General features: G+C 42.5%; 1 protein-coding gene across 1 annotated transcript in view; it reads left to right on the forward strand.

The window, feature by feature from the left end:
• The first annotated feature begins 5,594 nt into the window (after positions 1-5,594).
• nphs1 (NPHS1 adhesion molecule, nephrin) overlaps positions 5,595-26,748 on the forward strand; it is a 36,210-nt gene continuing 15,056 nt past the window's right edge. Inside the window, exons 1-9 of the mRNA XM_079164949.1 lie at positions 5,595-5,727; positions 8,673-8,766; positions 11,967-12,161; positions 15,560-15,682; positions 21,028-21,150; positions 21,848-21,929; positions 23,245-23,348; positions 25,119-25,240; positions 25,454-25,628. Of these exons, the coding sequence (XP_079021075.1) occupies positions 8,703-8,766; positions 11,967-12,161; positions 15,560-15,682; positions 21,028-21,150; positions 21,848-21,929; positions 23,245-23,348; positions 25,119-25,240; positions 25,454-25,628 (988 nt within the window). The 5' untranslated portion in view covers positions 5,595-5,727; positions 8,673-8,702. The remainder of the gene's footprint in view (positions 5,728-8,672; positions 8,767-11,966; positions 12,162-15,559; positions 15,683-21,027; positions 21,151-21,847; positions 21,930-23,244; positions 23,349-25,118; positions 25,241-25,453; positions 25,629-26,748) is intronic.

The following is a 26,748-nucleotide window of genomic DNA, read 5'->3' on the forward strand; positions in this document are numbered from 1 at the left end:
GCCATAAGCCCTTCTGTTGGCAGAGGTGTATTCTGGCCTGATTGTGTGTGTTTTTTCATTGTCTGTGCTCCTGTACTTCTATCTCTGTGAGAACCAGTTTGAGCACAAGGACATATTTTAGAAGTGACGTTATTTTGGTTTGTGATTAGTGTTATATAAAAAAAAAAAAAGAAGTGAGGATCCACACTCGTTGCTCTGTTAAAAATGATATCATAGCGTCATGATTTAAGACATTTGCTGTACAACAAAATAAGGAATGTAGAAACTTTGGAATGGATTAATGGAGTTTAGATGGGCATTTCTGCAGCATATCATGTAATGTCACACCACCATAAATCCTTGATTGTTCCCACACCTGGTTATCTGCACTGCATTGTGCTTATGGTCATCTTATGTTATTAAATGGTTTTGGTCTGCGGCAGGTAATGTGCACAGGTCAGTCTGCAGTAGCCTATTGATGTTTTTATCTTGTAGCTTTCTGCCTGCACAGCTAAAATATAAGTTGGTCAGTTTTGTGTGACAGTTAAAGTCGATAAAATATGAGGCACGCTTGCAGGTGGCCGGCCGTTTTCTTTTGCAACTACTGTGATTTAGATGGACCATTTCTTAAATACTTTCCAGTATATGGTGTACTTTTTTTTGGTATATTTGGACATACAAGTAATAATTCTTGCTTTTTGCTACTCTTCACTTCCCAAGGTTCCTGTTGCACAAAACAGAAGTATTACTTTAAAATAACACTTAATGATGGAAACAGCAAACATGATTCCACCTTGACAACCACAGCGCTCCATTTTGAAGACAATACCGTACTTGGCTAAGTGCTGGGCTCCAAATTGCAATTGTTGCTTTCAATCAATAGACATATTGTCTATTCATTGCATAACGTGCACTACATTTAGAGACTGTCCTAATAGCTTTTGCCTTGGCTCCCAGGTTGAGGTGACAAAGCTCCTCCAGCAGAAATCCTTGCTCGATAATAATCACAAGTAACGCAAACGGAATGTGTATTGTTGAATCGCTCCTTTGAAAAACGGCATTGCATGATCTCCTTCAGTACTTCAAAATAATTCCATTCCCCTGAGGAAAAAGAAATTGCTAATTCTTCACCTCTCTAATACTGTGAGGGAGAGGTGAAGACGAACATTACTGCTGACCTCTGCTCACTGAAGTTAAAGTTATAGTGGTGAGAGTTATTGTAATGTTTGGGAGAAGAAAGAAGCCAGTCATTGGAGGCTCTTTCATAAAAACTGTTGAAGTGCAGTTGTTTGTAGGGGGCATACATTTTGTTTTGTATGTGTGTGTGTGCACTGTGTGTGTGGGTGTATTTGTGACCAGCAGAACATAAATAATAGAACACAAGGGTTTTTGTTATTAAAGTGGCCTTTTATTGCTTAATAGCTTTTGTTAAAGGCTTGCTTTGGATCCATTCAATATTGTTTCTTTCCATTCCTTGTTTTTGCCCCCATTTTTAGCACGGCCAGATTTAGCTCAGTTTCATCCTCTAATCCTTCTGTTTTGTTACTGACACTGGGAGAACAGCCTGGGCTGTGTGGCTCAGCCCCGCCTGTCAAAGCCTATAACATCTCTCACCAGGATCAGGTTATTGCCTGAGCTCTGTGTATCTTTATATTGCATTGCTTATGATAGTAGGCTCTGGTGTGTGCGCGCGTGTGTGTGTGTGTGTGCGTGCTTGCCACCATGCACATATGTTTGTGCGTGTATTTATTGTACATGGATGAGGTGACTCCGAATGAATGAATGGGACACACAAGAGTGGATATAACAATTGTCTTTTCTGACCTCAAATTTCAATATTGTCCCCTCATGTCTGTTCCGCCCTCCCTCTCCAACTACCGCCGTGTTCTCCTCTCTCTCTACGTTCGTCCATCACCACAGCGGGGCGATAGATAGGGTGGTGGAGACGGCGAACGTTAAAGTTTGTGGTCCGTGGACGGACAGCTCGGCATGAATATCAGTGGCACAGAGTAAAGCGCTGGGAATTGGATGAGCGAGAGCGAGGAAGGCGTCAGCACTTTACCTCCCATGCATTCTCACTCAGCCGGATTGAGTCTTATTATCTGACCCCGCTGCTCTCCCCTCAGTGAACTAATAATATTGTTTCAGTGATCCTGTCCAGCCTCTGACCTTATGACTTCACACAGGAATCTGTTGGAGAGTTTCCCGAAGAAGTCTGGTACTTTTTAGCCTTTGCTTTTCCCTTGCCCCTGGTGTGATCATATGCACTAGCAGCAACTCAGTGATATTTATTTTTGCTGTCTGTCTAAATGTTACTGCAATTGTATTAGCATCATAATGCCATCAGTTCTATATCGGATGCTGTTTATTAGTCTGGTGAAGATTTGATCTCATAGAAGACCTTCTCACAGTCGCTCAGTAGGCTTCGTCATGTTGTTCTTCACCTAGATCTCATTTGATTGGCCGACAGTGTGTGTTTGTTATTAACAGCCAAATCAAAGTTGCAATATCAGTGAATTAACATGGTTATGTAGGAGCCTGTTAGGCAGCTGAGGTAAATGTGGGAGATTTGAGAACTAATCCTTCCCCAATCTGGTCACCACAGCTGGTTGTCTCAAGCCCCTCCATCCACCCTGACAAACACACACACACACACACGCCCAGCTCTGAACTACATGTGGCTGCCAACATGCATAGGAACACAGAGATGGGGATTGAAAGGGAACAGCAAAGTGTGTGTTGGTGTGTTTAATTGGGTTTTTCCAAATCCGTCTTAACCCCGATACATGTCCTTGTCCATGTCCACATGCTCCAGCTTCACTCCGCCTACAGTTCAGCCAAATCACAGCAACTTAAGAATTTCTGCTTGCAAACTTTGCCAGCAGTGGCACAAGGTCCCTATTCAGACTTCATCACTATAGCATACTTTTGAGGGGATTAAGCATTAAGCAACAATGTATGCTGAAAGTCCTGTTATCTCTATGTGCTACTGTCATTGTTGTGATGCTGGTAATTGTCCTTTCTGGTTTCTGGTGATGCATGACCTCGCCTGTAAAATCTCCTTCTCCTGTGGTCAACCGAAAGCCAGATTGGCCGGGGGAAACAAAAAAAACATGTTGACCTTGTCTACAGATTTAGAACACAGAGGCATCACTGATATGGCAGCTGTACTGTGGCAGGCAACAGAAGCTGGGGCTCCAATCAGATCATCAGGTCAGATGGCTATAGTTAATGCCGAGGCTCAGAGTGTGGATGTAATACTTTCCAGCTCAACGCACAAAGATGATTTTGCAGGCCTTTGTCGAGACCCCGTCAGTAGTCTTGAAGGTTTACCGAGGCCCCTTTTCATTAAATTAACCACTTCCTAAGAACTGTGGGCACTGAACTGGTTAAATCCTCTTCCTTTTTTTGGTGTGGATAGCATATTGGGCGTTGAATTTCTCTGCCTGTCTAAATTGTAAGCTACTGCCTCCAAGCTGTCATATCTATTTTGTAATTAAGCATTTTTTTCTTTATTTTGACAAGTGACAGAATCCGAGCTGCCACATTGCTAATGGCGATCTGGATGATTTAAGCACGCCTCCTACACCATTCCTACTTCCACACAAATACTGTACACACATAGGCATACACAAGAACTCAAACACACAAAATATTGCATGCAGTCTCACTCCTACACCACTTTTCTGAATCAATCTCCTGGACATGACCCCATCTTTGCCTCTTCCACATATTGTGTTGCTTTCCACCGGAGTGCTTATTGCTTTCTTGATTAATCTTCCTCCTTGCTTTCCCTGCCACACTGGTCTGAGTCAGTAGACTTCCTGTTGGTTTTCAAAACAACTCTTCATGTCAGCCTTCCTTCCCCCCCCCCCCCCCCCCCCCACCCCCCTTCCCGTGCTCCTCCCTCGTCTTCTATTCATCACTCCGCAACCCATTTTACAGTATCTTTCTGTCTCCTTCCTCCATCCGTTTCTTTCGCTCCATTACCTTGCTCGTTCACGTCCCCTTCATCTCACCCTCTGCCTGTCCGACCTCCTGACATGAATTCTTTTCACCCTCTTACTGTATTTCCCTACTCTTTCCTGCGTTTCCCCTCTCACTATTCATCTCCAGGTCCTCTGTCCGTTTCCCTCCCTCCCTCACCAGCTCTCTGTCAGGCCCCAGCTCTCTCCCTCCTCTTCCTTCTTCTGGCAGTGGAGCGGCTCCACTCTTGCTGACAGTGCTGTTTGTGTGAACTCAGTGCTGAGCTTCACAGCCCCCTCGCCTCCCATTGCTCCCCCCCCCCCCCCCCCCCCCCCCCCCTGCTGCCTCTCCACCTCATCCTCCACCTCCCTCCCTCTTTTCCTCCTGCCTCCCACCTACATACGCCTCCAGGCGGGGGAATTAACCTTCCAGCCCTGGGCTGCTGGGCTTAATGACTGTCTGTGGGGCCAGCTCTGGCTACACAACCCAGCCGCTAACATCTGGGCCACACACACACACACACACACACTCACACACTCACACCGCCCATACACACACACTACACAGAGAGCTATACTGGACACTGGCACTGTGCAGCATGGACAACATACGGTTACAGTCCTTGCATTTGTGCCGTTATACTGTGTGTCATTATCATTCTTTCTTTATTGCCTGCTGCACAAATGTGGGAGTTTCTAAGCACTACTAACACATAGAGCAGTTGGTCTGCCAATACTGCTTGGCTGACCCATAGTGGAACAACAGATGCAGCAGTATAAATGCTTTTGTGTTTATACAGAGCAAATCGCTCGAACATATAGTCAACACGGAGCCACGGCACAAGCGTGGACTATCAGCAGATCAAATGAAAAATACATGCATGTGAAAAATAAACATGACCTTTAAGTTGTCTTGCTAGAAGAGCTTTCAGTATGTTCCACTGAGCAAATGGCAGTATTCTCCATCCGCCATTCAGTTGGAAGTATATAATTGACAAAAAGGGTGGGGGGAAGAACTATTCAGAAAAAGAATATCAAATATCCGACTGTTGAAAGTGAATTCTTCGGCCTGTCTCCATCTCTGCAGCAGAGCAGATCACCCCAGGAGTATTTCGTATAGGAAATACGGTTATGTGGATACTTTCTATTCCATTCATTATGTATGAGCATAAATGTTACAAACTAGCAGCTGTGAAGACATCCATGTTGGATCTGTATCTTTGAGGGCTGCATTGCTCTTTCCAACCCGCCACAGTGAAATGCTAAATATTGGGATCCATGAATACTCCGCAGAGAGGCAGAATAGAAAGAAACTAAAGGCCCGTTCCTCCGCTCTTATTACTGGCTCACTGCAACTTTATTACGCTTTTATAGTTATTTATTCAATTCTGCTGAAACAAGAGGTTCAACTAATTTTTAAATGGTCATTTTGTTACTGCGTGGCCTTAAAAGTATTAAAAATGAACTGAATCCTTGGGGGAGCCATTACATTGTTATTGTTTTTTTAACTTTTAGTCTCCTATTCAGGTGACCCCTTTGTAACCACCACCACCACCACCACCACCAACAGTTCTCATATGCACGCCTTCCTTCACACTTCAGTCTCTGCCACCGCCTCTCTCCCTCTCTTCATCTGTTTGCCTCTGTCTTAGACTAAGGAGTGAGAGAAGAGGGAGTCCCATTGGCATTCTTTAACATCTCCGTTGCTCACTTGTGTTCAGAGAGCCATCTGTAGATCAGGAAGACAAAAAAGACGCTCCTGAGCCTCGGCGTCACTCAACAGGTAGGAGCCGCTCTCTTTCTCTCATGCAAATCCACACACCTATTCAAAGATTCCCAGCTTTTTTTAGAAGGCGATACCACCTCTCTGTCTGCCTGCCTCACACTCTTTCTTTCTGTGCACCCTAGGCAGGCAGATGTGCTTGAGTTGGTGGAGGTTGAAAGAAGGTTTTGCCTCTCTGTCTCTCAACTTTTTCATGGGGAGAGCAGGTTTGCGAGTGTGTGTATGTGTGTGTGTAGCGAAGTCAGAGTAATCCAGTAAACTTGAACAGTTTGAGCTGAAGGCAGTGGAGACAAAGCACACAAACACCTAACTTGCGTTTCTACGGGATATGTCAAGCTGCTGGACGAAGCCGTATGATTTAGTCTATTCTCAAGGATGAGGTCTATTCTGTTTAGCACATCCAGCTACGTCTCAATCATACTGCTTAAAGAATGCCGTGTTTTAATGCAAAATCCATGATTGGATGCAATTAGATTCTGTTGATAATCTAATCTGAATCTTTTAGAAACCCCCTTTATCAGCAGTTCAGTGTTAAAGCAGCAATGGTTCACAATGCAGCTTCTATAAGCTATTGTAATTGGAGCCACGGGCAACTGGTGAGATTGGTAAGACGTTGGTATTAAGATGTAGGACCACATCTGAATTGGATTGCTGCACGGGGTCTGAAACTTCATTTTCTGCACATTGAATGATTTCATGGGGTTTCACGTTAAATTGGTCTAGGATTGAGTGTATTGAGTCGTTTGATGGCGATATGAAAGACGCCATTAAAAACCTACCTGTCGGGGTCACGCTGAATGGTTCAGCTACTTCTAATGCCCTTGCGGGGAGAGCGGCAGACCTGTGTCTGAAAGCAAATCAAATTTCAAATCAAACTTTCTAATTTGCATTTGTAAGAAGCTGGTGAAGAACAAGGTCAAACATCTGTGGCAATGAGGGTAATGCTCTAGTAAAATTTGAGTCTTTCTTATATTTGAAGACAAATTAAATTTCCATTCGGTCTGGTATTTATCTAATGTTACATTTGATGCAACGGTTAAATGACATATCAAAATTATTCCACAAGCACTAAACCATCCTAGATTTGTCATACAAAGAAAGAAAACACTTATCAGAAAATTAACATTCTTGCAACTGGCTGTATTTTTTAAAGCAATTAAGGTGGAGGCTGTTTCTGAGTCCCAATGAAAATGGGGACTCGTGAGGCCAGCAGCAACCTTTCTGTGTTGGCCAAACATTTCTTTGCTGCACCAGCTGTACCTGAGCTCTAAATCCCAAAGGAAGAGTTCTGGCTGTTTTCATTGTGCTGTAGATAGTGGAAATAAATCCTGTACTTCTTATCGAGAAATGGATAACTTTAAAGTGTGTATGAGAAGTAATGTCAACATTAGGCAGGATATAATGATTGTGTATACCGACGTGAGACGGTAAAAGAGAAAATATAGAAGATGGCCACTGTCAACCTCAGAAAAGAATTTCTATTCATTGAAGACGGAAATAATTACCCTAGTGTGTTTTCGAAGAGTATACTGGGGCCTCCGAAATACACAAATGTTTTGAGAGCGAAAAAAATAATTGAGTGTGAGTTCATTCTTATCAAAGCCTGTTGGAGTGCAACTAATCGACTGAGGGTAGCTGCGTCGAAGAGCTGCTGCCTTCAATTCATTTTGTCTATTGAGATGAGAAAATATTTAGTTTTCAATTAAGTAAATCACTGTTATTTGTTCCACTTCTTCAGCAGATAAATTTAAGTGATTACAAACTTTGCAAAAAATTATAATCCACAGAGGGCTCTTCCAGGTCAAATAAGGAAGAGTATTGGATGCAATGGGCACAGAACCACAGCACGGCCTACAGACCTAATTCCAAACTGTCCCTGAGCTATTCTCATAAAGAGCATGATGCTGACATCATGTATCCGTGGAAAATGACCTGCCAAAAACAAATACACAGACATTTTGACATGACTGTCTTAAAGGACCATGCTTTAACCTAGTTACTCAACAAGTCGTCATGCCAAAACAACAAAAGGCACAGTAGGTGACACTGTAACGTCCTGTGCTGACACTAATTAGAAAAAAAGGTTGTCTAAAGCTTTTTTTAAAGTGTCCAATGCTGTGTTTCTGAAGAAGGCACTCTCTATTCACTACACGTTTTATATAATTTACATTATTGATGTATATCATATCATGTTCCAATTTCTCTAATGTTGAAGGACTTTTTTGCTTTCCATGCAGCCACTTGTTCACATTCATTTAAGTGCTGTGTAAAAATCCACTTGCAGAGATTTGAAAGGTATCTATTTGCCCTGTATCAGTTTGTACAATAGATCATATTTGCTCTGTTCTTCATCATCAGCTGATCCTGAATTATTGTGCTAGGAGAAGCCAGTTGGAATGCAAAAAAGAACCCACAGAGGTCTTCATAACAACTACTAATCACATTAAAATGTACAGGTCTAATTAAATAGTTTCCTCCTTGTGACAGGAGACTAAAACTAGCTTAAGGAACTAAGCCATTCAAACAGTGAAAGCTCTTCAGCCATCCTAAAACACAAATTACCAACACCATGCCTTGCCTCGTAGGTTTTTAAAGTTAATTATGTTTTAATTGCATGCTAATGAAGGATTGATTTATTTATTGATTGATTGATTGATGGATCTAATAAGTCTGCTGCAATTGTGTTATAATCATGTGCTCGTCAGAAAGCTTGTGAGACTTGGAAGTCGGATGCTAAAGTGAATAGTAAATAGTATTGCAAACACAAGCTATAGTATGTTCTTCAGAAAGTCAAACCGTGAAATTAAAACATAAACACGGAATGACTGAAGGCTTATAATACACTGCTAGACTTAATACAAATCGCTCCTAAAAGGCATTTATCTTGTAAGGTACATGTTATTGTGTATATCTCACATATATATTTTCTTTCATGGTTGTTTCAGAATTGTCCAAGGTCAGGCGTCAGTGGGAAAATGGACTTCTTTTCAGCATGGATTGTGTCTCCTTTCACTCTACCCTTTCTATGTCTCATCTGGGGTAAGCGAATCAAATGTCACCATGGACTAACTGAGGCCTTTTCAAGTCTCATCCCGGTTCAGGCCATTCAGTTGAGCAGTGGGAACCTTGAATTTATTAAAGCCTTGAATTCATTTTCACTGTATTTATAATAGCTATTCTCTGTTTGTGTGTATAGGTTGCCCTCTCAATTTGCAAAGGTTTACAGTGATGCATGTACTGTGGATGTAAGTCAGTTAAACTAACCAGGTTAATTTAATACTTATCTCTTAATCTTATGGAAACCTTGTCAAAGATACCACATGTACCGCAGTATCAATGGGTTCACTTTGGCATTTATATATGTTTCTGCAGGGGAACCATTCTTCCTATCTCAGGTAGAAAGACACATTTTGTTAACCGACTTATTCAGGGGAACCCAGTCTCAGGGTATTAGTGTTTTATGCAAATAACTTAATCTGAAAACTGCCTAATGTGTTGCAAAGGGTTGCTACATGTGACCATAGTGACTTTTCTACCAAGATTGCTATTAAGCTGAAGGTAAATCTGTCCAATGTGAGCATGTGCATGTTATCCTTGGCATTTTTTATACACGGTGGGTTTAGGTCCCTTCTAATCCAACCTCCAGCATTGACTAGTTTACACAGAAAAATGAACAACACCAACTGCTACTGGGTATTGTGTGCACAGCATTTCCTGACTAGTTTCCATGGTGAATAGTACAAAGGCTTCCAGTTCATGGGCTCAACATAACCCTAAGTGATCCGACAATATAGTATATATACTGTTACCTTATAATGGGAGAGGACCAATTAGCTGTAAATGAACATTTTCATCGACACCTTTTAGATACTATTACATAGGTATGTGAGCTGCATATTATAGCTAGAAGAAGTGGAGGCTGTGAAACATTGTCTGGAAAGAATTTGCTACTCTTGAAAATCTTAAAAAATGTAATGCGAAAATAAATGTAGAAATCAGGGTGGGGAAATTGCATGCATGTGTAATTATATACATCCACTCTTGAATAAAGAATGGAAATCAATATTTCACGGCAGACATTTTGACAGGTCATAGAAGGAAAGCACTGTTGTAATTAATAACATTAATTAATGATGGCATGGTTGCATTCCATTTAGGTGCTGCAGCTCCAGCACCCTGGTGGTATTGTCACTGCCTGCTTGCTGGCAAGCATGCAGTCAGTCAGGTCATTCCAAAAGGTCTGCTTGTAGTAATTATTATTACTATATCAGCATACTTGACCCATTGCTGTGTCATGTGTAAGGGCCAGCTGTAGTGTCAAATTCACTGCAAATTCCCCAAAAGAATTAATACAAAAACTTAAGCTCACGGTTGTGGTCACAAGCAGCAGAATGCAGCATAAAAGCCATTAATGATACTGAAACATTGAATTCCCCTTCATTTCGACTGTCTGATGTAAAGACTTAGACATCATCATTAAACAGCTTCACTGGGGTGAAGAGTTGTTGAGTGGGACCACAAGCAGCAAAGATGAGGAGGTATTAACTTGTTATTTTGTTAGAAAAACGTTTTAATTGACCTGTGATATACTCAAATGTAGGATAACAGTAGCGTGAGCAGAGAAGAGCCAGTTGCACAGCAAGCTCAAAAGCTGGTTAGTCCTACAAGTTGTAAAATGCACTAACAGCTAAATCCAGAATTACTTTTCATTCTGTTCATGTGAATGAACCAGAGACCAAGGTTGGGATGCAGGGTTAAATGAAACACTAGTGCACTTGCTCTATGGGATAATTGTATACTTGGAAGTCAAAACTTTTTTTTGCTTCATGCACTACTGAGCAACTTTCATAGGAATGAACGGGGCCCCGCCTCTAATGCTGCATCCAGTTCTCTTTATCCTTTCATGACCTAAAAACTCTTCTTCTCTCCCTTTTAAAAAAAAACAAATATTTCTCAACTATGGCAAGTAACCTAGGTCAGTGTTAAAGAGAACATGTCCAACAATATCACTTAATTTACATTTAGTGTCTCACACTTCTCAGTACTGTAGGCTAAAGCTCTAGTGGCAAAACCTCTGAATGTAATAAACTTAGCAAGGGTTCCCTCTATTGTTATTAAAATCATGTTGTGAGAGGAAGCTTGTGCTGTTTATGAATCTAAAAGTTGCATAATCTCACTTTAAGACAAGAGAAGTCTTATCACTACATTTTTATATGGTATTTAGTATTTCTATATCTCAGAATAATACAGTAAAACATTTTCCAGAAGCAACCGTAGACCGCTGTTGAGTATTCATTTATGTAAACTGTATGCAAATTTTCTCCTGTGTTTGGTTGTTTGTATGCATCCTCTGTAATGGCCAATCTTGCCCTTCATATTTGACGTGAGGTGACTGGTTCAGCCTTGATCTGAGAGCTCTGCCTCTCACTCATGTTGTCAGACGCAACAGAGCATGCACTTCACAAACAACTTGGTCATTGCTTCAATGAAGGTCAAGATTCAAACAGCCTGGCGGAATCAGGCTGCCTTCTCTTTGGGGCATTGTTTAAACGAGAATCACGCTTAGATATTAGGCATTAATTAGAGTATGCAGTTCTGTTTGGCTCCTTGAACTGAATTTAATCATAAACCCTATGTATAATAATCCTAGCCCCTGTGTTAGAGGCTCATTGGTGGCTTGTTCTAAGGTTACCTTTCCTGACTCAAGTGCACTGCACCACTGAATGTCACCTAAGAGCCTGGCTGAAGGATGGCTAGCCGCACCTATGACAAACAACAGGGATTAAAGTGATAATCATTACTCTTCCCAGGAGGAATTAGCTGGTGGGACATCGACACTGAAGAAAAACACGCAGGTGAACGAGGTCCCTGATACCACATGCTTTTTCCCTCCGCCCAATAACCTATGTGCATGGCTGAGGGGGGATTTAATTCGCAGTAATTACTTTATTGACTCATTTTCAGGGCCGTATCGCTGCAGTCGCCCATCAATAAAACATATGCCACGATGAATAATGTGGCCAGACACAATGGGGTGCCTTCTCAGACAAAAGACCACAAGACTGCATCCCTGTGGTGTATGTTTATAATATCTTCCCTCTACTCCTTCTTTCTAGCTCAATAACACTCCTCACACATGCTCAGCCCTTGATCTTCTCCACCTCTTTACATTAAATCCCATCACATCCCCTGCCCGCTCCACTCCAAATACTTTCCTCCTCCTCCTTTTCTGTCTCCAGGCACGCAGGCCCAGCAGGCCTTCAGGTCTGAGCCCAGGAACCTCACTGTGCGGATGGGAGCCACAGCTGTGTTGAGGTGTGAGGTGCTGCGGGCCTCAGGGACTGTGCAGTGGGTGAAAGATGGCCTCCTCCTGGGACCACAGAGAAGCCTGCCAGGCTTTCCGCGCTACAGCATGATTGGAAATCCCAAGAGAGGTAAACAGGGATACTCACAGAATAAGGTCTATGGCCTATTGGGCTTTGATGGACCTATCCAAGCTAGATAAATGAACTTGCGTGATAAAAGCGCCACTAAAAAGATGCCATAATTAGTCATCATGAATTGCTTATGTTTGAGTGTGGCTTGCAGTTTATGGGTTTAAGATCCAGTTGAGTGGAATAAGAGAAAATAACACTGGTCAATATATAGCAACGCTACTGTGTGGGCTAGAACATGAGGTCAGATGTGGGGATGGTACATGGATGTGTGATGTTCCAAAGAAAGTAACAATAACATGCTGTCCGTGTTAAATTGATACATATACTTAAGGTTATTGTGACATATAGTTAATATAGTTTTGATTAAGAAGTGCTGCTCTCAGCGCAGTAAGCAGTACAGCTTGATGTTGGCGAAAAGTAAATGAGATGATGTTGTTGCTATGGCTTCAAAGTGCTGTAATAAAGTAACACAGACATTACGGGAACCTTATGGCACATTGGCTCTCTGTACAGGCAGCATCTGGGAATGAGGAGGTGATGTGATTGTCAACAGCCTCTCACGCATCGCCCTCATTGTCACTCACATGTTAAGACAAAAAATGGCAACAGAGTCAGTGTCAGCAAATCTGTGAAATGTGGCAGGGAATAAAGTGTGTTGCGGAATCTGCAGCACAGTCTATAAAAAGTAATAGCCAATTAGAAGGCAATTCCGAGTAAGAGAAGAGCATCTGTTCCTGATCAGCCCGCAACTAGAAAAGCCGCACTTTACTGTTGCACAGTGTGGGAGACCGCCAGCGACACATAAACACCGCATAGATGCCCATCCACACGTTGTCCATGCTTATTGATGCCTAGAGTTTACAGAAAAACAAGCACTGAAACACTTTGTTAGCTTATTAGCAAATTACAGTAAGCATTACAACAACAACAGAATAACAATGTATACAGATGAACACAAACACACACAAGCTGTCAAACACTCATGAATAAACTACCCATCTGCGCAGGTACACTTCACCAGGAAAAGAAACTGCACACTGATGTAAGCAATCACTTTACTCTGCAAGGAAAGAGCAAAATCATTTAAGATGGCACTTGACTGCACTTGATACTCCACCAGGTTCCACTGATTGTCACCATCAGTGATGTTTAATGATGCTTAAAAAAAGCCTGAGATCACACATTCACAAAAACAAGAGAGGCCGGTGTTGATTTCAACATATACTTACAGTAGATGTAACACCCTTAAGTTTCCCCAAGTGGAAGCAATAACGTCAGTGTATATGGACATAAGCCTAAATCTAGGATGTCAAGCATTTGTGCATTGTAAAGACAAACACACAGAAGAACAGATAAAACTGCTTGTTCAAGGCACCAAAGCATTACATTTTTAACTATTTATTTTCAGTGGTTGGTCCACAAGGTGTAATTTGATTATAGTACATGGCATGCATACAGTCAATCAGGCAAAATGTGATTATGATTGAACGCTCATATTCACACGGCATCACATGTACATATTCTTCTTACATAATCCAAACTAACGAATATCAATCATCATTTAGAAAGTGGTGAACCATAGTCACTGCCATGAGCAAGCCATGCACTAAAAGGCACGCACGGCCGGCTCGACTGCAACAAACACAGAGAGAGAGAGAGCTACTTCATTCTCTGCTCAGGCAGACATTACTGCACTCTATCTAAACATTGCAAATAGTTGTTTGCTGCTATATTAATGCTCTGAGTATTGTTCAGAAAACGTTGAATACTGTTTGTGCCATGCTGGCACACGCAAGAATGTCTTTGATGAAGTTTAATGAATCTGGCAGGCGTTTAAATGTACAAATATAATCTCTACTCCTTGGTATAATATAGAGCACAGCGTCAGAGAAAAACTGTTCACACATTACATGAATGCTTTTAGAAATTAAATATAGTACATACCTTATTTTTAATCAGTTTGTATCCCACTAAACGCATAACAATATATAAGCTTTCTTGACCGAAATTGTGGCAAATTACAAAAAAAGCAAGTGAGAGCAATTATATTCTTTATGCTGACTGACTTATGCAAAAGGTTCTCTGAATACAGATCAACAATTGAGGTTAGTGAGGTTTCTCCCTTTCCCAATTATGGAAAAATATGTGTTTCCAGCTTTACATTACATTATATTACATTACAGTCATTTAGCAGACGCTTTTATCCAAAGCGACTTACAATTCAGGTTCTATCACATTCATACACCGTAGGCAAAGCTACGGGAGCAATTTTGGGGTTAAGTGTCTCGCTCAAGGTCACATCGACATGCGACTAGCGGAGCCTGAGCCGGGGATCGAACCGCCGATCCCCTTTAGGGCCAATACACAAACGCAGATTTGCAATGAGGAGAATATAACGTTACTCTGCTGCTGACATAATGGCTACGACGTTTTACTGTATCCCAAAATGTAGAAGGCTCTAGCTGAAATAAATACAGAGTAATGGACAAACAAGCAAATCCCGTTGCAGCCATCCGCCATCTCCCCTACCATAAATCTGTACTCTCTGCAACTTGATTGCACTATTTGTGAGTGATTCCAGGAAAGAGGAATATGATTAATAACTTCAATGTCTCTCTCGCTCTCTCTCTGCACTCAATGATAACTTAGATGTGAAAATTGCTTCTAGTTGGTGTTAATTATCTTGCCAGCTTACTTGACACAAGCAGTTTTAGGCCTGGGTGGTTGTCAGACCAAGATACTATTTTGCACATGTTAGTAGGCTGAGAGCCAGAGAATCAGGAGCTGGAAAACCAACACTGAACATCATCTAATCCCCACAGGTTATGGCAATGCATCAAACAAATCAAGCCCCGTTGGCACGCCAGACTATCAGAAGAGAGGTACAGAAAGAAGGACTCTGCCTGGCATCAATTAATAGACAGTTTATTCGTCCGGCATTGTGAATCTGGGATTGGATTTCATTTAACATGCTGGAAAGTCATTCTGAAACAAAATTCCTCTGCTATGAGTATAGACAACGACTTGCATGTCTGTGCTAAAGCCTCCAGCAGGAGATTATCAGCAAGTGAGATGTTTCCATTTTTACAGAAATATGAAAATACTCTATTTATAATCAAATCAAATACCCAAGTGCCAGTAGTAGGGTATATTACCGTATTGAATTGGGATGCCAGACTGTCATTGTACAAATTGCTTTTATTGTTAATTTTCCCATGTTAATTACCTACAAATCAACACAGAAGAAAAGGGGCCTACAGGAGGTACACATGCAACGCCATGTTCAAAAAGAGGCGAGAGGAAAAATACATGAGCTTTTCTTCTTTGTTCTTTTTTTTGTTTTTACAATCATCACAACATAAAGTGTCCGATTAATCTCTCCCTCTCTTCTCCAGGGCAGTATCATCTTCAGATTGAGAAGGCCCAACTGGAAGATGAGGAACTATATACATGTCAAGTGGGCCAGTCTGAGAGCAGTCAAGCAATCATTTCCAGTACAGCCTGGGTCAACATTCTAAGTGAGTGCAACCATAGAGAGCCTGAATACAGGGGATGTGGGGGGTTGTAAACATGTCTTTTTTTTGTCAGAGTAACCAGGGAGCATCCTCGGTACTCCAGTAACATACACAACCTCCTGACCGGTAATCACCATATAAAGAGCTGTTAAATATTCATTTATATTGATAACAAGCTTTAATTTGCCTTCGACAAGGCATTTGAAGCAGCGCACACTTGAATTTACAAACTAAATTTAAATCGTCCTTGGTACAGTAGAACCCAGCAGTTTCTGCCCGGCGCAAATCATATTTGAATGTATGAACCATGAAGAAAGTCACGATTTTTCTAACTTTTCTGAAGGCATTTATTGCTTTACCAAGCACTATGCCATCCCCTCATGTTCCAGTACAGTAGGTCTACGACTCTAACCAGCAGCAACACAATATGAAGTCTCAGAACAACCTGGATTCCCTGGCAAGCCTCGAGGCGATCCATGTCTTTCCCTTGCACTGGAATAAATTATCACAGAAGTGATTGAAAAGTTCCTACTCAGACATGGGCTGGAATAGATTATTATTAGATAATTGTGTGACTACATTAGACCACCTGTTGTCACTCTATAACAACCGGTATCTCTCTCTCCCTATCCTTCTTGCCTGTGGGAGCGAGCCCATATGTGGCAAGGAAAAGACTCTAAAAGAACCTTTCTTCTACAGGCCCACTTCATTTGCTTACATCCCCCTCCCCATTCTGCATAATTTCTCCCTCTCTCCCTTGCTTTCCGGCTTTCTCTTTGGTGACCATGGAGAGTTTTTTTTTTTTTTTTGCGGGGGGGGGGGGGGGGGGGGGTTGCCGTGGCGATTCTAGTGGCCTCACTCTCTTCTGAGAAGAAAGCAGGTTTTACTGACATCAATGGGAGCGATGGCGGGTGGTGTGGGATAGGAAGAGGCATAGAATGCAGACGTCTCCTTTGAATGGCTACGTTCTGTTCCGCACTGCAGCAGTCTTATGACCTACAGCAGGCCTACACCTGCAGCCACAGCAGGCTTGACTCCCACATTTATTACCTCTGAGATGCCTATTGCATGTGCGCCCACACATGGACAAAGTCAACAGATCGCCTTCGGCTTTCTTGAAAAGGTCAAAATGTGTGGGAATTATGTTCATGTTGCATCAGGGATCACCGGTAGTCGTATTTACCATGACTGAAACCTACTGCTGCCCCGTGTGCCCATAGACTGTGTGTGTGTGTGTGTGCGTGACATCCTCAGATCTGTATCTAGCTGGAGTCTTGGGAACACTTTCCAGCTGTTGACTGTTTAAGATGGACAGTTGCAGCTATACTGTTGCAAAGGGCAAAGAGTGAAGCGACTGACTTAAAAAGCACTCTGCAGCCATGGTCCTAAAGGGTCATTTGTTCCACCCCACCAACTCAACTGATTTAAAATACGTGACTAATCTGGGGCTTGATAATGAGCTGATGAATTCAATCTCCTGTTAGTGCTGAACTGGGACTGGAAACTGTGCATCCTTTTGAAGAGCACCATCTCTGATGAGATCCCCGCAGACTTCTCCATCACTGAACTACAGCTCCCAAGGCCCCACACCCCTGGCCAGTCAACCATGGCCACATCCCATCAAGCTCTGCATCAAATCAAAACACTATAAACACTTTATGAGGAGATACAGTAGGAGAGAGGAGAGGAATGTGAAAACAAAACAGAGATTGCTGATGGTATAATTGGATTCTTGGGTCAGAGGGAGTGCTATCATGACTGGCTAATTCAAGATGGATCACTACAGGCAGTGAGTAGCAGGGACCGAGACAAAAATGTCAATAAGCCCCATTCGTGAGCTTACAAAGAGATGTTTTTAAGACATTTCCATTGGCGCAACATAACTCCTGTGTGTTTTTGCCTTCCTGCGGAGCTTAGATAGGGGATTACTGCAATAGGCAGATCAAGTGGCAGTGAGTAATCCATGACAAAAACAACCTCTACCCTCTCCGCTGAACCCCCCCTCGCCTAAAACTTACCCCGCGCTGTGCCCGTCACATACCTGACACATCCTGTGTCTCAGTTTATGCTATTAGTGTTAGCATTTAATCCTATTAATGAACAACTCTGTGCCTCGCTGCATTGCATTCCTGTACAGATGCCTCCTGTAAATCTTCAAAACATTTATTTGATGTGTTCTGGTTTTAGACTGTGTTACTCATTCAGGTGCCATAGTTTGGTCTTACAGAGATGTGTGTGTGTGTGTGTGTGTGTGTGTGTGTGTGTGTGTGTGTGTGTGTAAGCTTATTATCAGTGTTGGTTGGAGGTTAGAGGACATTTTAGGAACCAGGGCTATGGTGAGGTTTTTGCGGTAGCTAATGAGTTTAGCACTTGAAGAGTATATAATGAGCCTTCATTTTACGATTCCCTGTTATGAATAATGGAACAACTTATAAACGGGGGCACAAGCAACGTAGAACATGGTGACTTTATTCATCTTCGTTCACAAAAAGTTCTGACAGTTGCCCAAGATGTAACCCCATCAGAGGACGGTGTGTTATACATTGGTGTGACGGTGTGCATATTACAGTGCCAGACAATTAGCAAAAGAGGCCCTGCTAAATAGTAAAAAGAGACACCAAAGGAACAACTGAAATGTTCTGTCTCTCTCTTTTGTTTTTAATTATTTTATTTTCAATCTATCAATAAGGTACATTTTCCATCCTTGCACACATGTGAAATAAGAGAGACAATAGTAGTGGGTCAAGGGAGGAGAGTTGTGACGATGGGCGAGGGGAGACGGGGCTGCTGCTCCACTTCTACCCCAGAACAGAGCGGAGCAGACGGGAAGGGGGAGACAGAGAGGAAGGGAAAGCTGGAAAAAAAGAGCACTGTTTCAGAGGCTTTCATTGCCAGAGATCACACACCTGAGACCGACGATGTGTGTGAATGTGTGTGTGTGTGTGTGTTTGTGTGTTTATGCACATATGAGTATAAAAATATGCCCTTGTGCATGCCAATCTTTGTCTTCCAGAGATAAAAATGATGAATTGTGCCTGTGTGATATTGAGAAGTCGGATCTTCTGGTCTCTATTATTTTCTTAATTCAGCATAATAAGCTTTTTAGAGACTGTTTTATCCTCGGGGCCCTCTTCAATATTTTCCAGAGAATCCGCTTGGTATCACATGTTAGACTGTGCACACACACTGGCGCCTGTTTTTTGGTGGAAGTGAGATGAATGTAGCTTGTCTGCTCACTCACTCGCCCGTGTCAGTGTGTGTGTGTGCATGCAAATCTGCATGCAATGTAGATCTGAGTTTATTGTTGGGTGTTTGTGTGCAAAGGAGGAAAGAGGGTGTGTGCATCTGTATGTGAATGAGAGAAAATGATAGGTGGATATGCATATTGATGTGTGTCTGCTAATCTGCTTCTTATCTGCCTTATCCATCCATCCGTCTGTATTTGTCTAATGAATCGAATTTTGCGGCTCACTGTTTCTCCTCTGAAAGGCAGGAGCGAGTCTTTGCGTGCCTATCTATTATTATTATTATTATTATTATTATATTGTGTTCCTATATGTACCTTGATAAGAGCGATGGGACTAGAAAGCAGAGCGAGAGAGAGAGAGAGAGAGAGAGAGAGAGAGAGAGAGGGAGACAAAATCACAAAGCCGACAGGCAATTAGACAAAGAAGGGGCAGAAAGAGTTAATTTAAAGAACAGCTTGTTCGCTGTCTGTTTTTTTTTGTTGCTCTGAGTGCATGTCTAGTAAATTGAATCGAGAGTGTTTTGTTGTTGTCCACACATGCTATTACATTCGTACAAATGTTCACCCTGACTGGGCTTATTGGGTCACATGGTTTGCAGATGTGATGGATGGCTGGGACCCACCTTCCTCCTCACTTCTGCAGTTTAACTGCAGTGGTCGAGAAGGATAGTGTGGGGAGAGAGGAATGGGCTCGGGCTGCTCGAGAGGGATGATGGAATGAACGAGAGATAAGAGGAGCGGGGCCAGCATGAGCGAGCGAGGAAAAAATTAGACACCAGCCTGGCTCATTTGCTAACATATCATTCTTCTTATTGTAGGATTTGTTAGGCTGCCAGACACTACTCTAGCACAACAAGTGATGCGCCTATGTTGGATCGTGCGGGCCTTGGTAGATTGAGAGTGCAGGGGCTGTCAATAGATGCATGGCCCAGTCATCTTCTCAGGGAAGAAGGGGGGGAGAAACAAACAAATGCATCTCATTATTGCAGCGTGCGCCTCTGCAGTGCTCTGGGTAACCCATCACAGTCCACACAGATTCAATTGCTTCTTTTAAATCAGTTTGAAGCTGCAGCCACATCTCATCTGTCTCAATAGCAGACTGGAGCCAATGGGCGACTCTGCACACAGCAACAGCTCCTCCTAGTGGCCAGGGATTGATTGTATGTCCCACAGAGATGGAGAGGAGCTGAACGGCTGACTGGTTTGGTTGCGGTCCAGCCGTTTACACACACATTAGCCGTTCGGATTTGCCTCCGAATTCAGCAGCAGCTATCCTTCTGCCTCTGCTCTCTTCTGAAGCTCGTCTCACACTCACTTTTTTATTCTTGCCATATCGCTTTACTTCTCTGCAAGAGTCTTTCATGTCTCTCTCACACACACCACATGTATCCATCCTGTACCAATTCCACGTTCTGTCTCTGAACTCAGGCAGCCTTCGCAATTGATCTCTGATGAAAGAAAACAACCTTAACAGTAACCTTAGTTTGTCATTCTACTGGCTCACCCACTCGCTAAAAGCTGGCACAATGGATTTCTGTAGCGTCTGCATGATTGAACCGATAGTCTTGGTGAAGAGTGACTCGCAAAAGTGCAGAAATCTCTTTGTCAGTTAGTTGGTGACAGATTTCCCAATTTTACTGCCAAACAATTTCCGGTCCCTTGTGTTAAAAGCTCTGTTTTTTTTCCCTATTTATGGTCAGATAAAAGGATTGTAGAGTAGAACAGTGGAGAAGTGAAAACTGCTTTGATCAGTCCAAAAAGCACAAATTTAGCTTGGGGGTGATCTGAGAAGAGAAGTGTTTGGTGTTTGCTATGATACATTAGCACTAGATCGGTTTCATCACTATTTCATCTCTTCTTGTCCACATTTTGTATTCTAACTCAACAGCACATCCAACTTTGCTGTAGTAAATCACTCAAAAGCAGACAGCGTGACATTCCAATCACTCCCAAATGTTGCAAGCGCTTATTATCATATCATTGCATAAGTTAATATCCATCTGTGATAGCGCTTGCTCCCCCTAACCAAGGATTAGTGTGACAAATATTAGGTTAATTATGTGATAAATATTAAACCGGAGCTGTTGTTTCTCTCATTCAGTTCCTCCATCCAAGCCGTACATTGAGGTGGATATGGAAACACCTTGGGTGGCCGGGGAGAAGTACGCCGTCACCTGTATCGCCCCTGACGCAAAGCCCGTGGCTGAAATCACACTATACAAAGGTGAGTCACCCCGTTCAACAGCACTAAATGTGACAAAGAGGATCAACTTGACAGCTTAGAACAAAGGGCAACAGTCTTTCGGATACCCCACATTCTGGGATCTCTATAGGTTACAACCTGAATATTTAAACATAAAAACATTGTTCACTAAAGATCTCTTGTTTCATAGCCTTCGAATAGCAGAGTTGAAGGGAGCAGACTCTTGTGTGGGAGGAAATAGCCTGAACATTTGAATTTCCACTGACTTTCAAATTGCACGTACAGAGAATGTATCCAAGTTTGTAGTCGTTAACGAAAACAGCTGCAATATTTCCATTTTCTGTTTTTGCCTTTTGCTCCCCCGTCACACCGACAGTAAATGACTGTATAGTACAGAGAGGGAGAGATGTTGTGTTGTTTTCTCTTGGTGGGAATTTGTTCTGTACATCTTTATTGTGTAAAATGTAGTTTTGTTTTTCTCATTTTGTAATCTCAGCACTGATTTGATTTCAGTATAAAGACAGGTTAAGACAGCGGCATATACTGTTACTGTACCGCACACAGATGCACACTATACACACAGAACAGAACACATCATATTTCAGTATTTACATTTCCACACAAGAATAATACTGATGTTTTTGTTTCACATGTAACAAATTTACACATAGTATTCCCCTTTTTTGTGTCCCCCCCCCCCCCTCCATTGTGTCTTTAGATGGAGTCGAGCTGACAGGTGCAGAGTCTTTCACCATGTCTGGCTCAAAGGATAAGCTCCTGAACACGCATGCTGAAGTAACGTATGTGTTCGCCGCCTGCCAGACTCATTCTCCTCACCAACTTGCTCAATCTCTCCAAGTCTGTCTTTGTTTTCTGTTTCCCTTGTTTCCACCCCGCTCTTATATTCTCCCTCTGTTTTAGTGAGTACAATGAATTTCTGCACACAGCGAGCTGTTACTTGGCACTGTGCGATTGAATTAGCTTCTGTCAAATGCACAAAATTACATTCCGGCAGCGGGACGGATCCGATCCTTGCCGGTTCGCCAGGTGCCTATACATTAAACAGGGCCATAGATTACTTTAATCCTGCTTGTCTCCTCTGTGTCAAAGATAATAACCTCTTGTCATATCCTGAGATAACATTGGGACTGAGGAGCTGCAACATTGTTCAGCTCTATTGCAGAACAGCCAAGGTCTTAAGCAATATTGATGCGGCTTCCTCATATTCACACTGAGCGTACACAGCGGTGGGCCATGTGTGATTGTTACGGTTGACATTGTAGTGTAATTTGATATAGAAGACATGAACTGAGAAAGTAAACTAGGCTCAGAATAAATCCGCTCCATAGTGGATCTTTCAATGTACATCACAAAGTGCATTTGTGAGCTGCTTGTACTTTACTTCAGTATTTCCATTTTATTTTTACTTTGTACTTCTACTTAACTTAATTTCAGAAGTAAATATTACACTAACATTCTTCAGTCTCGACTATCTGGCGCCTATTGTTTCAAATTAAGGAACTTAAGGGGGGAAAAAAACACATGATAACCCAATAAATTATAACACATAGTTGCAGAAGTGGTTGACAATGTTTTTTTGGGTTGTAACGCCTTAAAAAGCGACCCGGCTTTGATTCCAGCCCTGGCCCTTTCCTGCATGTTGTCCCTTCTCTTTGCCCTCTGCCTTTCTTGTTTCTCTCCAAGCTATCGCTATCCAATAAAGCACAAATCCTGGAAAAAAATCTTTTAAAAAAAGAAAAGAAAAATGACTACACATTTGTGTACCAGAACTCAGTTTGTTCTTCTTTTCTAGCCCATTAATCATCTCATGACCCCTCGGACGTATCTTGTGACTCCTAGATTGGGATCCACTAGACTAAACTACCAAACTGTATATAAAGTAGTGAAAATGAGCTGCATCTCTACCAGCTACAACATTTTCATGCATCACCATTTGCAATTCAACAAGTACTTATACTTTTGATGCGGATGTACATTTTACTGATAGGACTTCTATACTTTTACTTAAGTGGGAAACTGGCTCAATATGGCTCAATATAAACTTTCTGTCTTTCATCCTTCTCATTTTGTTTGTCTTGCTGTTACCTCCCAAAGGGTCACCGCTCTGAGCTCTGATAACGGGAGGCAGCTGGCATGTCACGCCAAGAACCACGCCCTTTTCCGGCCTGCGGAGACCACAATGACCATGAGCGTGTACTGTGAGTGTCTCAACCTGTCTGTAACCTGACAGTCAACACCCCCTCTCTTCAAAAAAAGAAACACAGTGTACAAACACACACAACCACACAGGAACCCAACCTCAGGGAGACCCAGGGGTATCCGGCCTTGTGCACTCAGTCTGTGTTAGTGGTCCAAGGAGAAACATTCAACCTGAAGGCAAACTCACACCTACTTCAAGACATCAGTTTGACTGCCTCCAGTTCACAAGACTGCCCCTGGTGGGCTGAGATTGATATCACCAAAGCAGGAGGTCGAAGGCGTTTCGTACTGTAAAACCATGTAACTGTTTCTTACAGTGGTGGCTAGCAGCGGAGAATCAAACACCAACCCTGCAATTACATTTGAATGAGTTTACTTTAGATTTAATGCATTTTTATGTCATCTTTACCCTTAGTCTTATTTCCCCAATGTTAACCAAAGCAGATAAACCAATTATTAGACAAACTGAGATGGATAGTTTCAGTGAGGCTTCAAGTACTGAATTGTTTAACTTTTTAATAACTAATAAGGAAAGCTAAAGCCACCGCAGTTAATAATAATGAATCCTACAGAACTAACCCAGCAACTTTTGTGCTCATCAGCTCAAATTAAATTTAGAATCCACTGAGGCAGAAGGGGAGGCAGTTTCTGTGGCTTTTTCTTTCATGTTATTATAACAAATCGTGCAACATTATATAATGAAATTGTTACTGCAGCACACAAAAGTGAGTTGACACTCTGGGTCTCATTGCAGTTGGCCTTTTTTTCCCCTCTCATTTGGCGAGGCAACAATGAAAGCCATTGTTGCTGCGTGCACATACAGTGTGACACCGCAGCTACTGTTCTCTACAGTTGGTTTAGTATTTTCTTCTCTGTTGATCAGTTAAGGTAATTGATTGTTTAGGCCTAAGAGTCTACCCACCTGCTTCTCCCAAGCCTAAATCATGTTGTTGATTAAAGTGGAGCAGGGCTGCTGACACCTTTAGCAGTAAGCGCTCCCTCCACCTCAGCTGCCGTATTATCCACAGGCTGACTAGACACCTTAATGTTGTCTCTATCTATACTCCTCCACATTAGATGCCGCTGCTGCTGTTTTAACAACCACCAATAACCATGAGCACTCCTCCCTTCCTCTTCGTCTCTCTGCTCTGTATTAAACAACATGGGCTCTGTGCTAAGTGCTAATGTTGCAGAACTTGGGACCACCACTGCAGTCTTACTCAGCATGCCAGCCCATCAAAGCCACCGCGGTGGCCATTTTCCGCCAGCCAGATTGTTAGCAAGGTGGCAATTTGTCACGCTGGCCCAGGGTCTGCAGCCTGCTCTCTGAAACTGATTGCGGCAATAACAAAGGCCTGTCCTCTATTTACTGCATATATTTTATTCAAGGGGGCTGTAATTTATTCATATTTCACATTGCCTTATTACTGTTTGAACATCTGTTATTTTGCTTTATGGACTTGATCCAGCTCACTGCTCCCTTAATACTTTCATCAGATCTGGACCTCTTATCCCACAGTCATGTTGAATGTGCCCAATTTATTGGCCCCGTCTCAACAAATACGGATGCTCCCTACTCAATTGCCAAGAGTGTTCTCATTGCACTGCAGTTTCTTTTTTATGTTATCCTATCACGCTGCATCCCTGTTACCCTGAGTTACTACATCCTTTCTTTTCCCTCACCCTTTTCTCCTCCGTTTTCTCTCGCCCTCTCTGCCATTCCCTTTTTGTCAAGTCCATTTTCATTTTTGTCTCTTGTTTCCTGGCAGTCCCACCTCAGCCTCCAGTTATTGTAGGTCTGGAGAGAGAGGAAGTCAAAGCGGGGAGAATGCTCGTGTTGGAGTGTGTGTCTCATGGTGGAAACCCTCTAGCGTCTCTCCACTGGACCAAGGTAAATCTTCAGCACCATCTGTTAAGGAGGCTTTGTAACACACTGTCACACTGACAAAATGAGCTATTTTACTGTAGTTTAACAACTTGCAGTGAAAGTATCACAATATGTGTAGCGTCTGTACTTCCTTCACTGCACCATATGGGACAGTGCAACTAAACAAACGTTCTTGATGTTGCCTTTTCCAATTTCATGCTTTCATCTGTGTGTCAGAATGGAGAAGTTCTGACAAGGACTTGGGAAGCAGATGTTGTAGCGCAGAGGTCCAGAAGCGTCCTCAACCTGAAGATCACCCCCGCAGACAACCAGGCAGTGGTGTGCTGTGAGAGCGTCAATCTGGTGTCCCTGTCCCTGTCCCTGTCTGCCAGCCGCAAAATCACTGTGCTCTGTGAGTAAAAATAGTGCTCAATATAGTGCACGGCGCTGAAGCCTTGGCAGGACTTGCAGCAATAGATAATTTAGAATATGGACATGAGGCAAAGTAATATAATAAGAGTCTTGCCTCCAAAACCAACTCTTTTGCTGTCCCAGCAAAAATTTTTAGTACTAATATCATTAATGAAACTAATGGTTGTTATGGCTGCAGCCCATATTTCTGTCTGCCTCCAGATTAGTATCAATGCATGCTCTTTCATAGCTGCTCCACTAATTCAGCTGAATTGCTTCAATGCACAATCCTGAGGCGGTAAAGCCTACACTTTGTGCGATAGTAACGCCCATGGTTAATAGATTATCATTTTCTCTCTGAATATAAAATGTTTGTTTCAGCAACAATAAAACAAATACAGAATTAAAATTCAGCAGCCTTGGTGCATTGAGTCTAACAATAGCCTGATTTCCACTACAGAGCCAGACAATGCCAAGTCAGGAGCTTTACATGTTGCGTGATTGATGCACCTATTTTATGTAAATATGCTTTAAATTAGGCAGAAATGTTTTACTCATGCTATGTAAAGGTGACTGAAGTTACTCCAGTGCCCCTCCTTTCCTCACGAGGCCCCCAACAGACCCGTGTGCCTTGCCTCTCATAGTCATCCATTCAGGGATGTTGAAAATGAGCTGCTGACTGCCTGACTGCGCTCCAGGCACTGGCAAAAGCTGGAGGGCACAGAAAAAATTTCACTGGTGAAATATGAATATGCCTCTTTTACCTCATGGCACCTGCTTAATTTAAACAGTCTCTGTGTGTGTGTGTGTGTGTGTGTGTGTGTGTGTGTGTGTGTGTGTGTGTGTGTGGCATGCACAAATGCATCCCATTCTGCCTTTCATGTGGGATAGACACAAATGACTATAGAAGATTTACATACATGACCCCTCCTTCCCCATGTCTGCCAGCACAGTCCCCATTCTTTGTATTCCCCTGAAGGCTTTATGCTGCTGCATCACTTTGCCTGCAGCTATTGTACCCCGTCTCCCCCTGTGGTTAAAACGAAGCAGACTTTAGAAACCACACTGAAAACCTCCTGAGAAAACAAGTTGCCACTCAAAGTGATTTTTCCTTCTCACCC

Source organism: Pholis gunnellus (genome assembly GCF_910591455.1).
Source record: "Pholis gunnellus genome assembly, chromosome: 8".
NCBI lineage: Eukaryota > Metazoa > Chordata > Actinopteri > Perciformes > Pholidae > Pholis > Pholis gunnellus.